Source organism: Bubalus kerabau, chromosome 7 (assembly GCF_029407905.1).
Source record: "Bubalus kerabau isolate K-KA32 ecotype Philippines breed swamp buffalo chromosome 7, PCC_UOA_SB_1v2, whole genome shotgun sequence".
In the NCBI taxonomy this organism is placed as follows: Eukaryota; Metazoa; Chordata; class Mammalia; order Artiodactyla; family Bovidae; genus Bubalus; species Bubalus kerabau.
In genome coordinates this window covers 76,153,910-76,172,022 of record NC_073630.1, presented here as the reverse complement: position 1 = coordinate 76,172,022, position 18,113 = coordinate 76,153,910, and the positions used below count along the sequence as shown (strand labels likewise).

The 18,113-nt window shown below is 44.9% G+C and overlaps 1 protein-coding gene and 1 long non-coding RNA gene across 3 annotated transcripts; one reads left to right on the top strand and one right to left on the bottom strand.

The window, feature by feature from the left end:
* Window positions 1-358: 358 nt before the first annotated feature.
* On the bottom strand, window positions 359-15,515 carry LOC129657899 (uncharacterized). 2 transcript variants are annotated; one of them, XR_008717154.1, is made up of 3 exons: window positions 14,895-15,515; window positions 14,449-14,637; window positions 359-529 (listed from the first exon to the last, which is right to left on the bottom strand). It is a non-coding gene; the product is annotated as an uncharacterized LOC129657899 (long non-coding RNA). The 2 variants fall into 2 exon arrangements; XR_008717153.1 differs by having other exon boundaries at window positions 14,449-14,587.
* Window positions 4,411-13,461, top strand: HOPX (HOP homeobox). The gene is made up of 3 exons (XM_055588669.1): window positions 4,411-4,537; window positions 4,975-5,134; window positions 12,664-13,461. The coding sequence occupies exons 2-3, from the start codon at window positions 4,991-4,993 to the stop codon at window positions 12,739-12,741; spliced, it is 222 nt and encodes a 73-aa protein (XP_055444644.1). The 5' UTR covers window positions 4,411-4,537; window positions 4,975-4,990; the 3' UTR covers window positions 12,742-13,461.
* Window positions 15,516-18,113: the final 2,598 nt, after the last annotated feature.

The following is an 18,113-nucleotide window of genomic DNA, read 5'->3' as shown; positions in this document are numbered from 1 at the left end:
ACAAGTGAAACCACCGCAACGAGAAGCCCGTGCTCCGCAACAAAGAGTAGCTCATGTTCACCACAGCTAGAGAAAGCCGTGCAAAGCAAAGAAGACCCACACAGCCAAAAATAAATTAAAAAAAAATTCTAATCTCAACACAAGAGTGTGTTTTTCTATGAGGGAGGGGATATATGTATAAACTTAGTCATGCAGCAGAAAGTTAACACAATGTTGTAGAGCAACTGTACTCCAATTTAAAAAAAGAAAAAACTTCAAAGAAAATAGAATTTTTTTTTAAGATTTATTTTATTTTTTGGCTGTGGCAGGTTTTTTGCTGCTGCATGAAGGCTTTCTCTAGCAGAAGTGAGCAGGGGACACTCGTCATTGTGTGCTCTGACTTCTCGTTTCGGTGGCTTGTCTTTTCATCGCAATGGCTTGTCCTGCTGCATAGGCTCAGTAGTTGTGGCACATGGGCTTAGGTGCTCCTTGGCACGTGGGATCTCAGATTCTTAACCACTGGATCACCAGGGAAGCCCAAGAATATGTTCTATTTGAAAAAGATTTTTAAAGGGTTTTATATTATTTCTGAATTTTTCAAAGCATAGTGAAATTTCTCTTAATAATTCATAAAATTAAAGACATTTTCCACATTCCTGACCAAATATACAAAAGGTAAATAGTGTAATGTCTAAATTTCTTCTCCAATGTATATTTTTAGAAGTTTATTCCTTTAAAACTACCTCAACCTATCGTCTGCTCAAGTGTTAAGATGATATACAGCAGCAGAATTAGAAGATACTTTAAAGCATCTTTACAGTATAAGAAATAAGAGGTCCTAAATGTTTATAGTTGATTTTAACAATTAAGTTGCAAGATCTTGTAAAGTTTAAAAATAAAATAAAATTGAAAAAAAAAAAAAAAAACAATTAAGTTGCAAGATCTTGTGAGAGCCGAAATATTTTTTGTGTCTCTGCCATGCTGGCTTCCTACAGTGTGGTTTTGGTTCAGGAGGTCTGTAGTGGTCCTGGACATTCCTACAGGTGATTGTAAGCCCCAGCAGGCATGAGAACTACTGTTCTAAGCGTAAAGACATTAACCACCAGGTTCATATTTGAAGAATAAATGAAAACAAGAAAAGTCCTTTCTTTTAACATAGCCTTGTGTTAGCCTGAGGAAGCAGATCCATATTCTACTTCTATGTGTCAATTTCTGAGAGACACTGACAGCCTGGGTGATCCCCCCTGGCACTCCATCCAGAGTGGCTCAGTAAGTGATAAGGGAGAAAACTCTGCTTCCAAAGACCCACCACTTTCCTTGGAGAAATGGTGGCATGTTATTTTTTTCACTTAAGAAAATACAGAATGGTTCAAGAGCGTGTTGCTTCCAGAAAGTTCACAGTGAACATAACAGAGACACAAGCTAAAGTAAATTGGGAGATGACCCTAAAGAATGATCCATCTACTTTCTTTGTTTTGTCAGTTCACCATGGGATGGTTTATAAGGAGTATCTGCCACTGATCACTTTTTTTTTTTTAGTGTATTTATTTTACTGTGCTGGGTCTTAGTTGTGGCTTATGGGATCTAGTTCCCCGACCAGGAATTGAACCCAGGGCCCCTGCATTGGGAGCGAGGATTCTCAGCCACTGGACCACCAGAAAAGTCCAGGAAGTCCCATGCCACTGATAACCTTTTTCTCTTAGTTTGGTATTTTCGGCATTACAGAGAGATCAGAATGGCTGGGAAGGGGAGAAGAAGATGGTAAATGTGAGCCCAAAGAGATTTCTGCAGGTCCCAGCTAGTAGCACTCTCCATGAGCTGGTTCTTATAGGTAGATGCTTTCAAATAAATAAATAAATAAATGACTATAGGATTAAGGGACAAAGGTAAAGCTGTAAGATTGGCACAAATGTCTATCCAGGCATTGAAATTTACAAAAGAGCCAGCAGCTTTCATTTAACCTCTTGCAAAGGTTTATGCATTGTCTTCTTGAAACCACAAACGAAAACACAACAACAGGACTCTTTGAATGTTTCATAAGATATTAATAACCACAGCAACGATACAACTTGTGCTCAGAGTAAAGATTAAGAAGCTTTAAAATATTTTTAGTCCCTTTCATCTGACATTGTTTAGACTACCTTCAGAGATATTTTTCAACAGTTTCCTTACTGGAAAGAGTTGAGAAGTTTTATAAGGCCAAGGTTACTAGGTGATGTGATTTATAAATTTCCTTTGAAAGAAAGAGAGGGAAAGAAGAAATGGAGGAGCAGCAGCAAATACATGTTAACCAAAGACAACTGAAACAACAGAGACTGAGTTTTGTGGGGAAATAAAAGGTAGATATCTCAATTGTGATTAGATCTTCTATCCTCATTTCTAGAAATCAAGTTTGTTTGGTGTTCATAAGAGAAGTAGGTACTTTCTAATGGTCCTCCCATAGCAACCTACCAAGTCCAATGCCCTAGTCAAATAACTCAAGGAGAACTTTAAAGCCAAGTGGACCTATCCATAAAACTTCCTACAAAGTCCTGTAACAGGGAGCCACAAAAATATAAGAGAAAATGCACCTGATTAAGAATGTGTCACCTTTGAGTCATGTAATAATGGTTAAGAAAAAAAAGAGGGAAAGAAGTACACGAGGAATAGTCCTTGAATCTGAGTTCAGTTTAGAAATTTGTGCATTTGATGAACACTTCTGAAAGACTGGGAATTCTACAAAGAAGCAGCAAAAATTTTCCTGGAAGAGCCACCGTAACTGTGTCACTGGAATAGTTGGACTCTTTTTAGGGCAAGAAACAAAATCAGAGGCAGGAGTTTCCTCTCGCCTGTGTTTTCTTTTTTTTCCAGGCAAAATGAGCAGTGGTGGGTGGTTCCAGTGGGCAGGTTTGGCAGGTTGGTATCCTATGAGGTCAGTCAATGCCCATTCAAAATAGCAACAAGCCCCTTTCTGATTTTTTCTGCCAAACTAAAGACAGGATGGCCTGTTGAGAAGGGTCTAGAAGAGCACAGTACTGAAAGAGAAGCCAAGGCTTTTCCATTCTAGGATGCTGGGCATCAAGGTTCTTTCCAGCTTTGAAGTTCTGTGTCAAAGAAAGAGGGGGACAGGTACGAACAGGAAAAGAGGCATTTACGACCTGGCTTAACCTCATCCTGCCTCACCACTGGGACAGGCATCACTGGGACAGATTTTAAAGTTTGGGAGCACAGAACTGCCTAAAAACACCAAGATTTCACTACAACCCAACAACTGGTTTGACCCCAGGATCTCTCACAGTAGAATGATTTCTTGTCTCACCTCTTCAAGTGACCAAGAGGAGAAGGAAAAACATTTAGGGAGCCCAGGATGCAGGTCACAATAGAAAAGTTTATCACAGCCTCGGGGACATTATGCAGGCAGGTCAGTGGAGTGCAGCTCATCCCCAGGTAGAAACTACATCAAAAATCCACTCGGGATTGTGCTGGCTGATTTTGCAATTGTTTGTTAAAACAACAAACCAAGGTGTTTCCCACACGTGTGCTTGTCTTTTACTGTCAGAGATGGCAAGTCCTGACCTGTCTGTCCCAAGTCCTCAGCCAAGAACTTGAACACTCTAACTTCCTGTATCTCAATACATCTTAAACTGGGGGAAGGGGAGGGGTGCACATCTGTCATTTTTTAGCCCCATTTCAGAGGCTACTTAGGTATGAGATATGCAGCAGGAAGTCATGTTGCCTCAAATCTGCTAGAACAATCCATAGATGCATGCTAAGTTGCTGCAGTCGTGTCCGACTTTGTGACCGCATGGACTGCAGCCTACCAGGCTCCTCTGTCCATGGGATTCTCCAGGCAAGAATACTTGAGTGGGTTGCCATGCCCTCCTCCAGGGCATCTTCCCTGACCCAGGGATTGAACCGGCATCTCTTATGTCTCCTGCATTGGCAGGTGGTTCTTCACCATTAACGTCACCTGAGAAGCCCCTGCTAGAGCACTATTTGGCTCTAAAGTAAGAAAATATAAAAGACCTTGAAGCTGGTCAAACACCTGTTCTCTTGACTTTGCAGTTATTTTTAATACAATCACAGGGGATGTCTGATTAAAAAGATAGTTGCTGTAGATCCTCCTCAGCTGGATTTGGGCTCTGTCTTGGAAATCCTCATCTAGAGAGGCTCATAGTGAAGTGGACTCTACTGCACCCTGCGGGAATCATGTCCAGGCCACGCTGGGCCATGAAGAGCCGATTGACAGGAAGCTTCCTACTCACAGCTTTAGTTCGAAAAACCTGGGGTAGAGGGATGAAGGAGGTTGCAGATTGCAGGGTGACTCACACAAGCCCTCAGGTGGAAATTTCTCCTGCTGCTCAGTCCCTGGCCCTGGGAAGTGCAGGGGTGAAGCGCTGCAGACCTATCTCCACCTCTGTAAAAGGCAGAGATTAAAAGCGCCGCCCCCATTTCCCCAACTGTGAAAAGTAACTTCTGTCCTCTGGGTCATTTCTCTGAAGGAGGTGTGGGGTGTACCGCCCTCCCTGGAGAGGCTGCAAAGTGCTAAACCGCTTTAGAGGCAGCAGGGCTTGCAAGGGTGAGGCGTCCCGCCGTGGAACCCGGCTGCCAGCCCAGCGATCCGTCAGGACTGTCACCAGAGCAGCTCCCTCTGCCCGGAGGAAGCGTTTGAAGGCGGTTTTTCAAAAATCACCGCCGCTCTTCCTCCACTTCTTCCTTAAAGCCTCAAGGCGGGGAGGGCGCGGCCGCCGCCTCCTCGCATTGCCCTAGAGCAGGGGCCCCGGGGAAACCTGTTGTAAAAATTGGGGTCAGGAGGGAGGCCCAAGGACGCGCAAGGATCCCCTAGGCGCGCCCCCGGAAGGGCCCCGCGCAGGCTCCCGGCACAGCCTGCAGCGCGGGACACCCGCGCGCCGTGCCACCGCGGGCAGACCCGCGGGCTGAGGGCACCCCGGATCGCAGTTCCTCCCTGCGCTCTGCCCACGGCCTCGCTCATCACCGCCGCTTCTCCCTCTCTAGCAGCCGTGCCGGGACCATGTCGACCGAGACCGCGAGCGGACCCACTGAGGACCAGGTGGAGATCCTGGAGTACAACTTCAACAAGGTCAACAAGCACCCGGACCCCACCACGCTGTGCCTGATCGCGGCAGAGGCCGGCCTTTCGGAGGAGGAGACCCAGGTAAGCCCCGGCGAGCGCCCCGCGTGCCCAAGCTCCCGCCCCTCCGGACAGCCTTGATCTGGAGAAGATGAGGGCCTCCCTCACCCTCGGCTCCCGCCTGGCCTTCTTCCCCCGGATCTATCCGCGTTTCTGCCTGCACTCCGGAGCCCAGACCTGCATCGCTTCCACCGCAGCATCCCTGCTTCTCGGCTCCACCCGCGCCGGGTCTGCCCTGCACCCCAGCCAAGTGGCTCCCGCAGAAGCTGCTTAGAAACCCCACGCTCGCCCTCCCGTCTGATTTTCCTCTCTCCCCTACAGCCAGAGAAAGCACTCTCTCCTCCCGCCGGGCTGGGAGCCGCGTCAATGGACCCACTTTTGTGGGTCCCTTTCTCCCTTTCCCAGGTTTAGTTCCCCTCTGGGCTCTGAGCGAAACCTGCCGGAGAGGCGCCGTGTTCGCCCACTGAGCCCAGCGTCCACAAATCTATTCCCAGCGGGAGTGTCAGAGCTGGACGGGATCCTAGTGATAAGCTATAAATTCAGTCCTCGGGGTTGGTAAACGAGGAAACAGGTTCAGAGGGAGGGAATTGTCATGATGGCACAGGTCGTTATGCATGCTCTTTCCACCACATGTCGCTGCAGCTTCCGCTCAGCTGCAGAGCTAAAATTGAAGGGAGTCAGGGAGATTTGATTCCGATTTTTAAAAATTCCACGGTTCTAAGGAGATCTAGGATCTTCTTTTTCTGGAGTTTTCTTACAAGGTAGACACCTAACATTACAACTGAAGGGAGCGAAGAAAGATGTCACTGTAAGTGCACTGATTTATTTATCTATTTTAAAAACTTCTGTATTATCCTGAAAATCGTTTAGGACAGAGAATGTAACACTGCCCAGGATTTTAGCCACTAGGAGCTGGCTTGAAGGAGTACTGGCTCCTTCGACCGACTTTTTTTTTTTAACCCCTGCCTAAACTCTGACTTCTATTTTCCCTTTGGTCATGGAAAGACAATTAGTTATGCCTGATAATACCACTTGGAACTCCTCTAGCATCTCTCCCATGGGAACCCAAAGCACTTCACACCACTAATCTCAAGTCTAAAGCAGAGACTTTCTTATTCTTCCCATTTTATAGACCAGGGCATCAGACATTTTGTTCTCTCCTCACCATGAATCATACTTAGATGAAGCTTAAGAGCTTGTAATGGGTGCTTCAGTGGATCCTAGAATCAAGACCCCAAGATACTTCTTGGATCCCAAGTCCAAAACGATTTTTACTAACTAAGCCTTTGAACGTGGTGGGCTACCGTCCATGGGGTTGCAAAGAGTCGGATACGACTGAGCGACTAACACTTTTGAAGAATTTGCCTGTAGGAGATCCTCCCATTTCTAGGTCAAACAGAAAGTCAAACATATCTTTTTAGAGAAGGAAACAGCTGTCTGGCTAACCAGAACCAGAACTTAATAGAAGGTAATTTAGTGATTTAGTGTAACCCAAGTCTAACAGCTCATGTTTCTGTGAACCAGCCCCTCTTTCCCCAGGAGGCAGCCTGCTGAACTGTTGTCATTTAAAATCCCACGCTATATTTAGAAAAGAGGAGTGATCACAGAGACAGTAACTCAACTTCTTAAAAAGAAAGCTGTGGATTCACTGTGGGCTCTGTGAAAGTGTTAGTCACTCAGTCATGTCCAAGCTCCTCTGTCTGTAGGATTTTCCAGGCAAGAATACTGGAGTGGGTCATCATTCCCTTCTCCAGGGGATCTTTCCCACCCAGGGATTGAACCTGAGTCTCCCACATTGCAGGCAGATTCTTTATCGTCTGAGTCAGATTCTCCCTTGGCAAGTTACTGTCATTCCCTTATCCGTAAAGCAGAATGATTATGTTGACCTTTATAAGAGATGATGCTTGCCACCTATTGTTCCAGGTATTCTCCAAGTATTAAATCCTTTATTTTCTACAACAATGCTGTGAAGTAGGTGCTTTTGGCCCCATTGCACAGATAAGGGAATTGATTTACAGAAAGGTTAAATAATTTGCTTAAGGCCACAGCTGGGAGGCGGCAGAGCTGGGATCTGTGGCCTAGCAGTCTGGCCCCCTGGCCTGGATGCTTAAATACCATGCTGTTTTATCTCCACAGAAAAGAAATGGAAACAACTGGATGGGATGGGAGGAAAGGACTGAAAATTCAATTTATGTTCTCTTTCTTCCTAAAAAAAAAAAACTATATCATAAATGACAGTCATCTCAGGCTGCATTCAGTCTTTCCTCAGGTTACACCTTATATGAGAGAACTGCACTAAAATCAGGTTTGAGGCAGGAAGAAAAAGAGGGCAGCCTTCTGTAATCAAGGTCAGCCAGTTCAGACCCCTGCACAGCAGGTTCCTCCACCCTCTCAGGCAGCCCTTTTCCCATCTCACCTCTTCTCCCACCCTCAAATGGGCAAATGGGCGACCCAGCTCTGAAGTGAGCCTTTGCGGGGATGAGTCAGCCTCATAGCAGGGCCCTTTGCTTCCTTTTCCTGCCTCAAGGCCAACACCTTCTTCCTCCCCAACATTGCCACAGCTTGGCTTTACCCTTTTGTCTTCCAGCACCAACCACAAGGAAGCATCTGAGACCCCAGAGCTCAGAGAGAGGCGAAATTGAGCAATTTCAGAGGAAGAGGCTTCCTAGGTGACCCTCTGTCCGCTCTTATCAGATCGGATCTCATCTTCCAACTTCCCATCCTCCCCCCAACCTGCCATCCCCTTGACCCCCTGCCAACCATCCCACCCCCATGGGGACTGGTGGGCGGGAACGGTCTCCCTGGAGGGACCCTGTAAATAACTGATGGAGGCCAGGGTGTGCCAGGCCTGCACATAAGCAGTGTCTGCTATCAATACTTTCTCTGTTTCTTTTATTAATGTTGCCTTTTTCCATAAGAAAAGGTCATCAAAGCCAAGATAATATTTATTTCACATGCTTGCTCTCTTTATGCTTAATACCACCCACTTCCAGAATTGGATTCATATTCTTTTTCCTAGAACAAGAAATACTAGGAAAAGAAAAATAAGCATGCTATGCTACTGTGAGATATTAACAGTTAACACAAGCTGATTCACACTGCTGATACTTTGGCAAAAGTAAGACTAAAAGGTTAAACTGTTCCCTGACTGGGGACTTTAACCCCTTTGTAACTGTCTCACTGTAGGACAGTGTTCTCTACTTGGAGGGGACACCAACAGGAACCCAGCATGAGGTGAAGGATGCTCTAATGTAAATAACTTTTTAAGGTGCATTTGCTGGGGTCCTTGTTTTTCAGTCATGTCTAACTCTTTGCGACCCCATGCACTGCAGCACACCAGGCTTCCCTGTCCTTCACTAGGTCCTAAAGTTTGAGCAAACTCCTGCCCATCAAGTCCATGATGCTGTCCAACCATCGCATCCTCTGCTGTGCCCTTCTCCTTCTGCCTTCAATCTTTCCCAACATCAGGGTCTTTTCTAATGAGTCAGTTCTTTGCATCAGAATGCCAATGTATTGCAGCTTCAGCTTCAGTCCCAGCATGGATTTTTTTCTCATGACAGTAATTAGATTTCCCCTATATTTAAATTAGATAAACTTTACAGAATCCCAACCCCTGTGTCTTTTATTATTTTTGAAGTCAGTGTGAGAAGGGGCTGGGAAAGCTCTCATCAGCCCCTTGGGAGGTTAGGATGATCCGCCATTTTCTGTTATCACCGATTCAACCCCAGTGTAGTTGCATTGGTTCTTAGATTGGTTTCCAGAATTTTTATCGCCTCTTAATATCCTGGGATTCTTCCCAGAACCCTGGTTTTAGTTGTTAGATGTTTCATCAGTGGAAAAAGACCTCTAAAGGTCTCCTCCTAGAAAGAATGAAATGTTAGTTACTGGAGAAAAGGACAGGAACAGTGTTATTTTGCCTCAACCCCTCCACATTACAGGGTCTAATTATCATCTGTTCCCTTGGAGTAAATAAATCTCCATCAATGGGTGAGGCTAATGAGGGCATCCGTTTATAAGCAAGCAAAGGATGAATGTCTTTCCCAGGGGATGACCGACCAAAGCAAAGAAGAGACGGAGAAAAGCCAGGTGGAAAATTAGTCTCGACGTGAGTGAGATGTGATGAGATTCCGCTCTGAAGGTGAAAAAAAGCAAGCAAGGTGTTTAATGGTTTTTGTTGGAGAGCAACTGGTTTGCTAAATTATTATACATGTGTGTGATTTAAAATATATATCTTCAGAAAATAGCTGAGCTTTTCTTGAGCCTCTCCCCATCCCCCAATGCTAGGGTTCAATTTATTAAGCATTCGGATGCCAACTCACCAATTCACAAATGTGGTCATTGCTGACGTTACTTTCAGTAACTGTATATTAATATTCTGCTTCATTACTCATGTAAGAATTGGCTCTTCTGAATGAGTCCAGCTCAATCATTTTGTCCTAAATGAATCCTGATAGAAAATGAGCCTTTCTCCCTCCAAGTTTTAATTAGTTGGTCTGTAAAACTCTGCCATTTATTCAGTTCTAGTAACTGGAAATTCTGTTGAATCAGACCTTGTAGCCTCAAAATCCCTGCAGAGGCACTTCATTAATGAAACTGGAACCAGATTCCAGAGTTAACTAAATACACACATGGATCACCAAAGCGCATATGCCCATCTTTAGCTGTAGAACATTGGCTGAAGTGTGAAGTGTTAGTCGCTCAGTTGTGTCTGACTCTTTTTGAACCTGTGGACTGTAGCCCACCAAGCTTCTCTGCCTATAGAGTTTTCCAGGCAAGAATACTGGAGTGTATAGCCATTGCCTTCTCTAGGGGATCTTCCCCACCCAGAGATTGAACCCAGGTCTCTGGCATTGCAGGCAGATTCTTTACCATCTGTGCCACCAGGGAAGCCCAGAACATTGGTTAAAGCCACCAAAAACACATGAGTTCTCTATTCTCCTTAAGGAGGGAGACCCCTAAGAGTGAAATACTGCATCCAGAAAGCAACCCCTAAGAGAGGGTTTTCCTAAGAGCAATCTGCTGCCACTGGTTTTCAATTCTTTTCCCTGCTGTCACATCCACAGTACACAGGTATATGAGACCACAGATCTCAGTGGCTGAGTAACGGACTTCAGTGTGTAAACTGTTGAACAGTTAGGGCGAAGTACAGGCGTGGTCCCTTGCTGTTCAGCCAGCTGAGCCTTGGTGCAGACCCTAGACCATCCTGTTTCCCCGCTTCCTTCTAGCTCTTAGGCCTTGAGACACAGAAGCACTCCTTCCCCTGTGGTCCTCGCCCTTTCTTCTCATCTTGGGTGTATGCTGACTCCCTAGATCTCTGTAGAGATGAGGGCCCTGGAGCCCACCCTGTGTGTTGGGAGGCTGTGCTAAGTCAGAGACATCTAGGTGTCACCACACAATCTCCACACCATCTCCATCAGCACATCCCAGGTCTGGTGTCCATCCCACAGCTGTGTTCTTTCTCTCTGCTTCCTTTCTGTCCCCTCATCTACTGGCCCCTAGAATAGGTACATTTTAAGTTCATTTTATCTTTTAATATTTGTTCATTTGTTTGGCTGTATTGGGGCTTAGTTGCAATGCACAGACTCTCTAGTTGTGCATGGGCTCAGTTGCTCCCAGGCATATGGGATCTTAGTTCCCTGACCAGGGATTGAATCTGCATCCCATGCATTGCAAGGTGGATTCTTAACCACCAGACCACCAGGGAAGTCCTAGGAATAGGGAAATGTTAGACACCCTAACTAGGACAATAGAAACTCCCTAAGCTTCCCTCTTCACTTATAGTTGAGCTGACTGGCGCTCTAAGTTCTCAGAGCCAGTTGATTAGAATAGAGCTTCCTGTTGGCAGGGCCCAGGACTACAGAGCCCCCAGTGGTCACCTACTCAAGCAGTGAGGTGGAGAAAGTGTGCCCTGTTGTGTGAAAGGTTGGGAAGCACAGGAGAATAAAGCCTAGAGGTTCCGTCCCTCCCATAGAGCCTTCTACTCATCGTCTCCCGTGTAGATCAATGCTTGCTGCTTCTATGCCTTCACTCTTCTCTCTTCAATGTTGTTTTCTTAAAAATCCAGATCCCTGGCCAACCTGCTTCATACCCCAGACTCTTCCCCAGCATGGATCTCCTCATTTCCTTTCAGAATTCCCCATACCTCAGTGGTATACAAGCATGTTCAGTCATGTCTGACTCTTCGTGACCTCATGGATTATAGCCCCTCCAGGCTCCTCTGTCTGTGGAATTTTCCAGGCAAGAATAGTGGAGTGAGTTGCCATTTCCTTCTCCAATGGTATAATCTCAATGGTGTAATTATGTTGTAATTGATGCTTTTGAATTGTGGTGTTGGAGAAGACTTTTGACAGTCTCTTGGACTGCAAGGACATCAAACCAGTCAATCCTAAACAAAATCAGTCCTGAATATTCATTGGAAGGACTGATGCTGAAGCTGAAACTCCAAAACTTTGGCTACCTCACGTGAAAAACTGACTCATCAGAAAAGACCCTGATTCTGGGAAAGATTGAAGGTGGGAGGAGAAGGGGACAACAGAGGATGAGTTGGTCGGATAGCATCACTGACTTGATAGACATGAGTTTGAGTAAGCTCCAGAAGTTGGTGATGGACAGGGAAGCCTGGCATGCTGCAGTCCATGGGGTCAATAAGAGACAGAAGCAATTGAGTGACTGAACTGAACTGACTGATATGTTGTAGGGCAATTTTACAACATATGAAGAATGTTTTAGCCTTCACATGGTACCATGTCTAGAACTATCCCATCTGGGGTTTTTCTAAATCCATGGTTAATTTTATGAGGTGTGAATATTTGGGTTACACCAATCTAGAAGATTTTGAGTAAACTGGGAGTTCTACTCTATCTTTTCTCACTGCTCAGTGGCCCTGGAGCAGGAAGATTGGGCCAGACTACTCCATAGATTCCCCCAAAAGAAGTGCCCCAAGGTTGTCCAGTGTTTGGTTTTTCATTCATTTTATTTAACAAATTCGAATGAAGCACTGTGGATGACCAAGGCCCTTGGGATCATCCCACACTGATGAGGTAAATCAGTTATATAGATTCATCTGGGGCAACAAGGAGATGCTTTGATTTCTTTTATCATTCAACAAACATTGATTAATCTCTGTTAAGCCCTTATGTTAGGGGCTAATAATGATAAGACAGATGCAGACTCTGCTTTCATGGCTCTTATCTTTTAGAAGGAAATGTAGACTAAAAGCAAGGGAATGCACAAGTTAATGAATTCATTGCAGATATTCAAAGTTCTGTGAAGGTAACCAAGTATTAAAATAGAGACTAAGAAGATGCATAGAGAATCTACTTTAGATAAAATGGTCAGGGAAGGCTTCAATGAGAAGGTTTTATTTAAGCATAGGAAATAGTATGTGCAAAGGTCCTGAGGCAGAAAGATAGGTATCACAGTGAGAAGAACCAGCCCTATGGGCTCAGTTCTTACTTTCCTTTTTTACAACTGGGTCACAGAAGCTACTTTGAGAAAGGGAATGGACATTTTTCAATATGTGACGAGTACTTTTGCACATTTTCTTCCTCCAGAAATGGTTCAAGCAGCGCCTGGCCCAGTGGCGGCGGTCTGAAGGCCTACCCTCTGAGTGCAGATCCGTCACAGACTGAGGAGATGGTGGGCATTGGTGCTCCCCTTCATGAAGACCATCTGCTGTTTCTCTTCTCAGCTTCATCAAGCTATTTTTGTTTTTCAGTGTAGCGTTATTATGTCCCACTGTTAGCTGTCCTGCTATTTAACACAATGTTGTATTTTTTTTAATGTACATAACTAGAGAAGATAATGACAATTTTTCTATGTGCAAGCACATAGGAAGCTGTGTGCAGCAGCTTCTGTGTAAGGCAGAGGTGTGGCTGCAGATGGTGTGGCTGGCATTTCCTTTTGAGTCATGATGACAGATGGTGTTAAAAACCACCTAAGTTTCCTTTTGACCATCACCTCCCCATAACAATTTACTGTCAACATCCATTTCAGAATGGTCAAGGCTTCTGTCGAAAAGATAACATGACCAAGAGAAAGACACTTTTCCTTCTAATTCCACTTCCCTAAGTCATTTTCCTTGTGTTTCATTTAATACATTGAGTGAGAATACAGAGGGACTTTGACTCATGTGGATTTCATAAAGCAGTTCCTTGGATTATAGCTGAGTTAACTTGGAAAGCACTCAGGCTGGAAGACAGAAATCCCAACTGGCAAAAATCAAATAACTAAGGGGGAAAATCCACAAAAGTCTTGAATTTCCCTTATTTAAATACATTTGTCAATTTATTTTGCTAAACAAAATGAACTGCTTTTTGTCTCTGAGATGATGTTCCAAATAAAACCTTAACATTTTGTGAAAATGCACTGAGTCCTCTGCAGATTTTTAACTGAATAATAAGCATATCAAAGGAAAGCAGAATAGCTCAGCATAAGAGCAGCCTGACAAAAGAGCTGTCATTTTCTAATCCTTGCTATTCAAAGTGTGGTCCAGGACTGGCATCATCAGCATTAGCTGCAAGCTTGTGAGAAAAGTGCAGAATCTCGACTCCAATCCAGACCTACTGAATCAGAATCTGCATTTTCAACAAGCTCTCCAGGTGATGTACATGCACATGAAAGCTTGAGCAGCACTGATCTAAAAACTCTACAGTCGATTTGCATCCATTTTCTATTATACATAGCACATGAAACGGCTTAGCGGGGTCTATGTATGAGTGCATGAACAGTAACTTAATTACAATGGATCAACCAAGTAGGCTTTCTATATGTTTGTTTAATTGACTGTTTTTACATAAGACATCAGCAGGTAAGGGTGACAAGAAACTGCAGTCATTTTGGTTTCCTACTTTCCTATCTTTAGCATGTGGCTCTTGTGTTCATGGAGACAAGATGGGTGCGTTTTAAATAAAAAAGGAAAAAACAAAGGGCAAATGCTAGGTAAGACTCTTCCCTTTAAAAGTTTCTGGAGGCCCCTACCTAGGGACTTGCACCTACATCTCATCAGCCAGAGTTGGGTCACACGGTCACTCCCAACTGCAAGGGAGTCTGGGAAGGTGAGCATATGTAATTGGGCATCATACTGCCTAAAGAAAAATTAGGGTTCTCTTGGTAAGGAAGAAGAAAGGGGAGGATGGATATTGGAAAGGCCACTAGCAGTATCTGTCAACCCAGCCCAGAACGAGGCTGGTGTGCACTTCTGAACTCTTATCTACAATGCGGGCAGTCTTTTCAGTTCTTTATAAAGAGCCCAGAATAAGAAACAGTAACAGTTATTTGGAATACAAATGTTTACAAGATCCCATTAAACATCCTCGGCAAGCTTCCTCCCCCTTTACCTTAAAACATTTCTTCTCTAAACAACACACAGTGAACCAGCATCCAAGCAGAACTGCCTCGTCTGGCATACTCTTCTGCAGCCCAGTCGGTGGTAGTCGGAGCATCTGTCAGCACATGGCTGGATGCTGACATCATGTTCTGGAAAGAAAGAAGAGAGATGCACAGGAATGTGTGCACTTCATAAACACCTGCATAGAGAGAGCATTCTTTACTGTTCAAAGCGCTTTCATAGTCACGGTCTAACAGGGAAAAAATGCACTGTTAATATTACAGTAGGCAAAGCAAACCCAGACAGAGCATGGGGACGTGCCCATGTCAGGCAATGAGAGAGATACTAAACCAGGTCTAAGCCCCAGCTCAGAAGTCTATCCAACACACCAGAGAAATGATTCAAGAACAAGCCATCCAGAACGAGAAGAGTTAACCAGCTGAGCAGAAAGTGCACCTTTGGCTTGGAGTTGAGAAGCATGTTTATGATAGAGGATCACTTCCTGTGTTTATCTGGCCCCAGAGTCGAATCCTTGAATGGCAGGTGCTGGAAGGGAATGAAGATCAAGTATCCTTTAACAAATTAATTATTCAATTAATATATGTATCTAACTTGGGTCATTGTTCATTTCGTGCATTTGAAGTATTCCTTGATGATATTGTTGTCATAGTCCTTAACCACCACATAACTGCAACCAACCACTATGCCAGGTTTTTGTCTCTGTCAGTGTTTCAGGGCGGTCTACCCACTGCCCTCATTTCTTGTTGTCATCGGCCTTAACGTTGATTTAATGTTCAGCAAGTGGAACAAGCCCGGTCTGTCCTTCTGATGGACTGGCTGTAAATTGGAGGTTTCATGTTCTTCTCCTCTGGGTGGATTGATTTTCCAGAGCAGCTCACAGAACTCAGGAAAAGTTTACTCCCTAGATTACCAGTTTATTATAAAGGCTGTAACTCAGCAACAGTCAGATGGAAGAGATGCAGAGGGCAAAGCTTGGGGGAAGAATGTGGAGCTCCCAGGCTGGCTCTGACGCCACTCTCCCAGCACCTTCTCCTTTTTACCAAGCCAGGAGCTCTCTGAAACTTGCACTTTAGGGGCTTTTTACGGAGACTTCATTATGTAGGTGTGATTGATTAAATCATTGGCTAATCATGATTAAACTCAATCCCCAGCCCCGATCCCCTCCCTGGAGGTCAGCAGTGGGAGGGTGGGAGGGGGCTGAAAGTTCCACCTCTCTAACCACCTGCTTGGTTCCCCTGGTGACCAGTCCCCAATCCTGTGGTTATCTAAGGGCTTTCCAAGAATCACCTCCATAACACAAACTCAGGTGTGGTTGAAAGTGAAGTGAAACTCACTCAGTCGTGTCCGACTCTGCGACTCCATGGAATGCCAGACTACTCTGTCCATTGGCTTACCCAAGCAAGAATATTGGAGTGGGTTGCCATTTCCTTCTCCAGGAGATCTTCCTGACCTAGAGATTGAACGCGGGTTTCCTGCATTGCAGACAGATTCTTTACCATCTGAGCCACCAGGGAAGTCCTAGTTATTCATGACAAGAGGTTTCTTTTGCCTTTCTCACTCTGGAGCTACTTCAGGAACTGGAGCTATTTGAAGGAAAAAGACCAAATATTATTAAAAAAAAATAGTAAGACGTTCCCATTGCTCTTATTACTTAGGAAATTACAAGGGTTTTGGGAGCTGCGTGCCAGGAGCAAGATGAAGAGCAAACATATATATTACTTATTAATAATCATAAGATCACAATATCCTTAGAAAGATTCTTCCTAAGGGAGAATTTGCTCTTTTGTTTATGAAAACACCTTGATGAGTTTTGGGGGCCATAAAACATAAGCCTAGAAGGGAAGAAAATGAATAATTCAGTGGCTGTTCACAAGAAAGAAGCAGAAACTTAGGACTGTGTCCCATGGATGCTCAGGTGGGCAGCTAGCTGGGGCTCTCAGGCACTGAGGGGAGAGACGGAAGAGCATGATCTGGGACAGAGCACAAGCTCCAGCAACATGCCCGCTGACCCAAAAGGCTGGTGGGGTTGGCTCAGGGACTTTTAAATGCCATTTTATATTAACACTGTACGGTGGCTACCATTCCGCCACTGCTCTTTGTTATCCGTGATCTCAAGGATGGCGCTATTACACAAAATGGCCTTGCCTTGGTGATGCTTTGCAGGGTGGAGAGGGCAGAAGCCGCTTGGGCCATGTCTGTGGCCCAGAGTGGGCAGTAGAAGCACTTGTTTCTGTCGGCTGTCTTCCTGTGAAGGGGTAACAACACCTCTTTACATCTGGGGAACACCTCCCACTTCATGCGGTAGAGCGGTTAACCATAGCATCCCCATTTCCCCGCCCTACTCAGAGTTCGACACACGACCCAGGCCAGACAATCACAACGCTATGGCCCTTCGCACTTGGGGACTTAACCAAGATATGGGCTTTGGATCTAAGCTGGGCCAATTAAAGTCCCTCACCAGAGTTTTCCCAACTGGAATGGTAGGGGTAGTTCTCTACTGTCCTTGTGCTTAGAAAGTTGTGAGGGTGGAGGCCTGGGGTTGCAGGCAGCCATAGACCCAGCTAGGGAGAGAACATCATGAGAGAGAATGAAGCCAGGCAGAGATGAAAGTTAGAACGAGAGAGACACAGAGAGTGAGAGAGCACTAGGTTCACGCTTCCATCCCTGCCTTCCTAGATCCGTGAACTAGCGAATCCCCTTCTTGGTGTGTATCTGCCATTTGCAACAAAAAGAACCCTAACTAATGGGAGAGTGAAAAAAGGAAGAAAGGAGTGCATAGAAGGAAGAATACTGGCCACTAGTGTAACTATGAATTCAGAAGAAGCAGGAATTCAAAGTAAAAGAAAGCCAGGAATACATAGGCCAACAAACCCTAAAAATAACCAGACAGAACACCAGACAATTCTCAGTTGATGGGGACTTGAGAAAAAGGTTATTTTTGCATATTAAAGGAAAAGATGACCACTGACAGGTAGATAATTTATGGACATTAAATACATACTTTTTGTAATTAAGTGCAAATGTTTGATAGATAGGATTTTGTTACTTTCTTGCAGACATTTGGCTGCTCTCCCTCAACCCCTGCCGTCTCCATGCAGCAATCTTGTTCCACATATTCCACTTTACACTAAAGGGTCATTTGAAAACCTCAACAAACTGTTTCAAACGTATCCCTGCCCAAACTCAATGCCAGAGTAACTAGCAATAACAACAGTAAGAAGAAAAGTCATTTTAAAATGTCATATTCTCGGACTTCCCTGGTGGTGCAGTGGATAAGAATTTGCCTGATCCAGAAAGATCCCACATTCCATGGAGCAACTAAGCCTATGCTCCACAACCGCTGGCCCACGCGCTGCAACTACTGAAGCCCGTCTGCCTAGAGCCCGCGCTCCACAACGAGAAGCCCCTACAATGAGAAGCGTGTGCACCGCAACTAAAGAGAGCCCGCTTGCAGCTACAAGGACCCAGTGCAACCAAAAGATAAATAAATAAATAATTTAAAAAAAACCTTCATATTCTCTTCCCATGATGGAAGTACTAGGAGGTAGTCGAGTGCACAGAAGTCAGGCAAGGTTATGGAACATGAGCCATGCTCATATTGACAAGGCAGGAGAATAAGATTTCTTGGTTTTATGAAGCCCGGGGCTTTGATGG

What these genes read in the sequence shown, in the direction of transcription:
- HOPX (XM_055588669.1), top strand. Translation starts at nt 4,991, where the DNA reads ATGTCGACCGAGACCGCGAGCGGACCCACTGAGGACCAGGTGGAGATC. An exon ending in TTTCGGAGGAGGAGACCCAG is followed by an intron (nt 5,135 to 12,663) that starts GTAAGCCCCGGC and finishes TTCTTCCTCCAG; the next exon opens with AAATGGTTCAAGCAGCGCCT.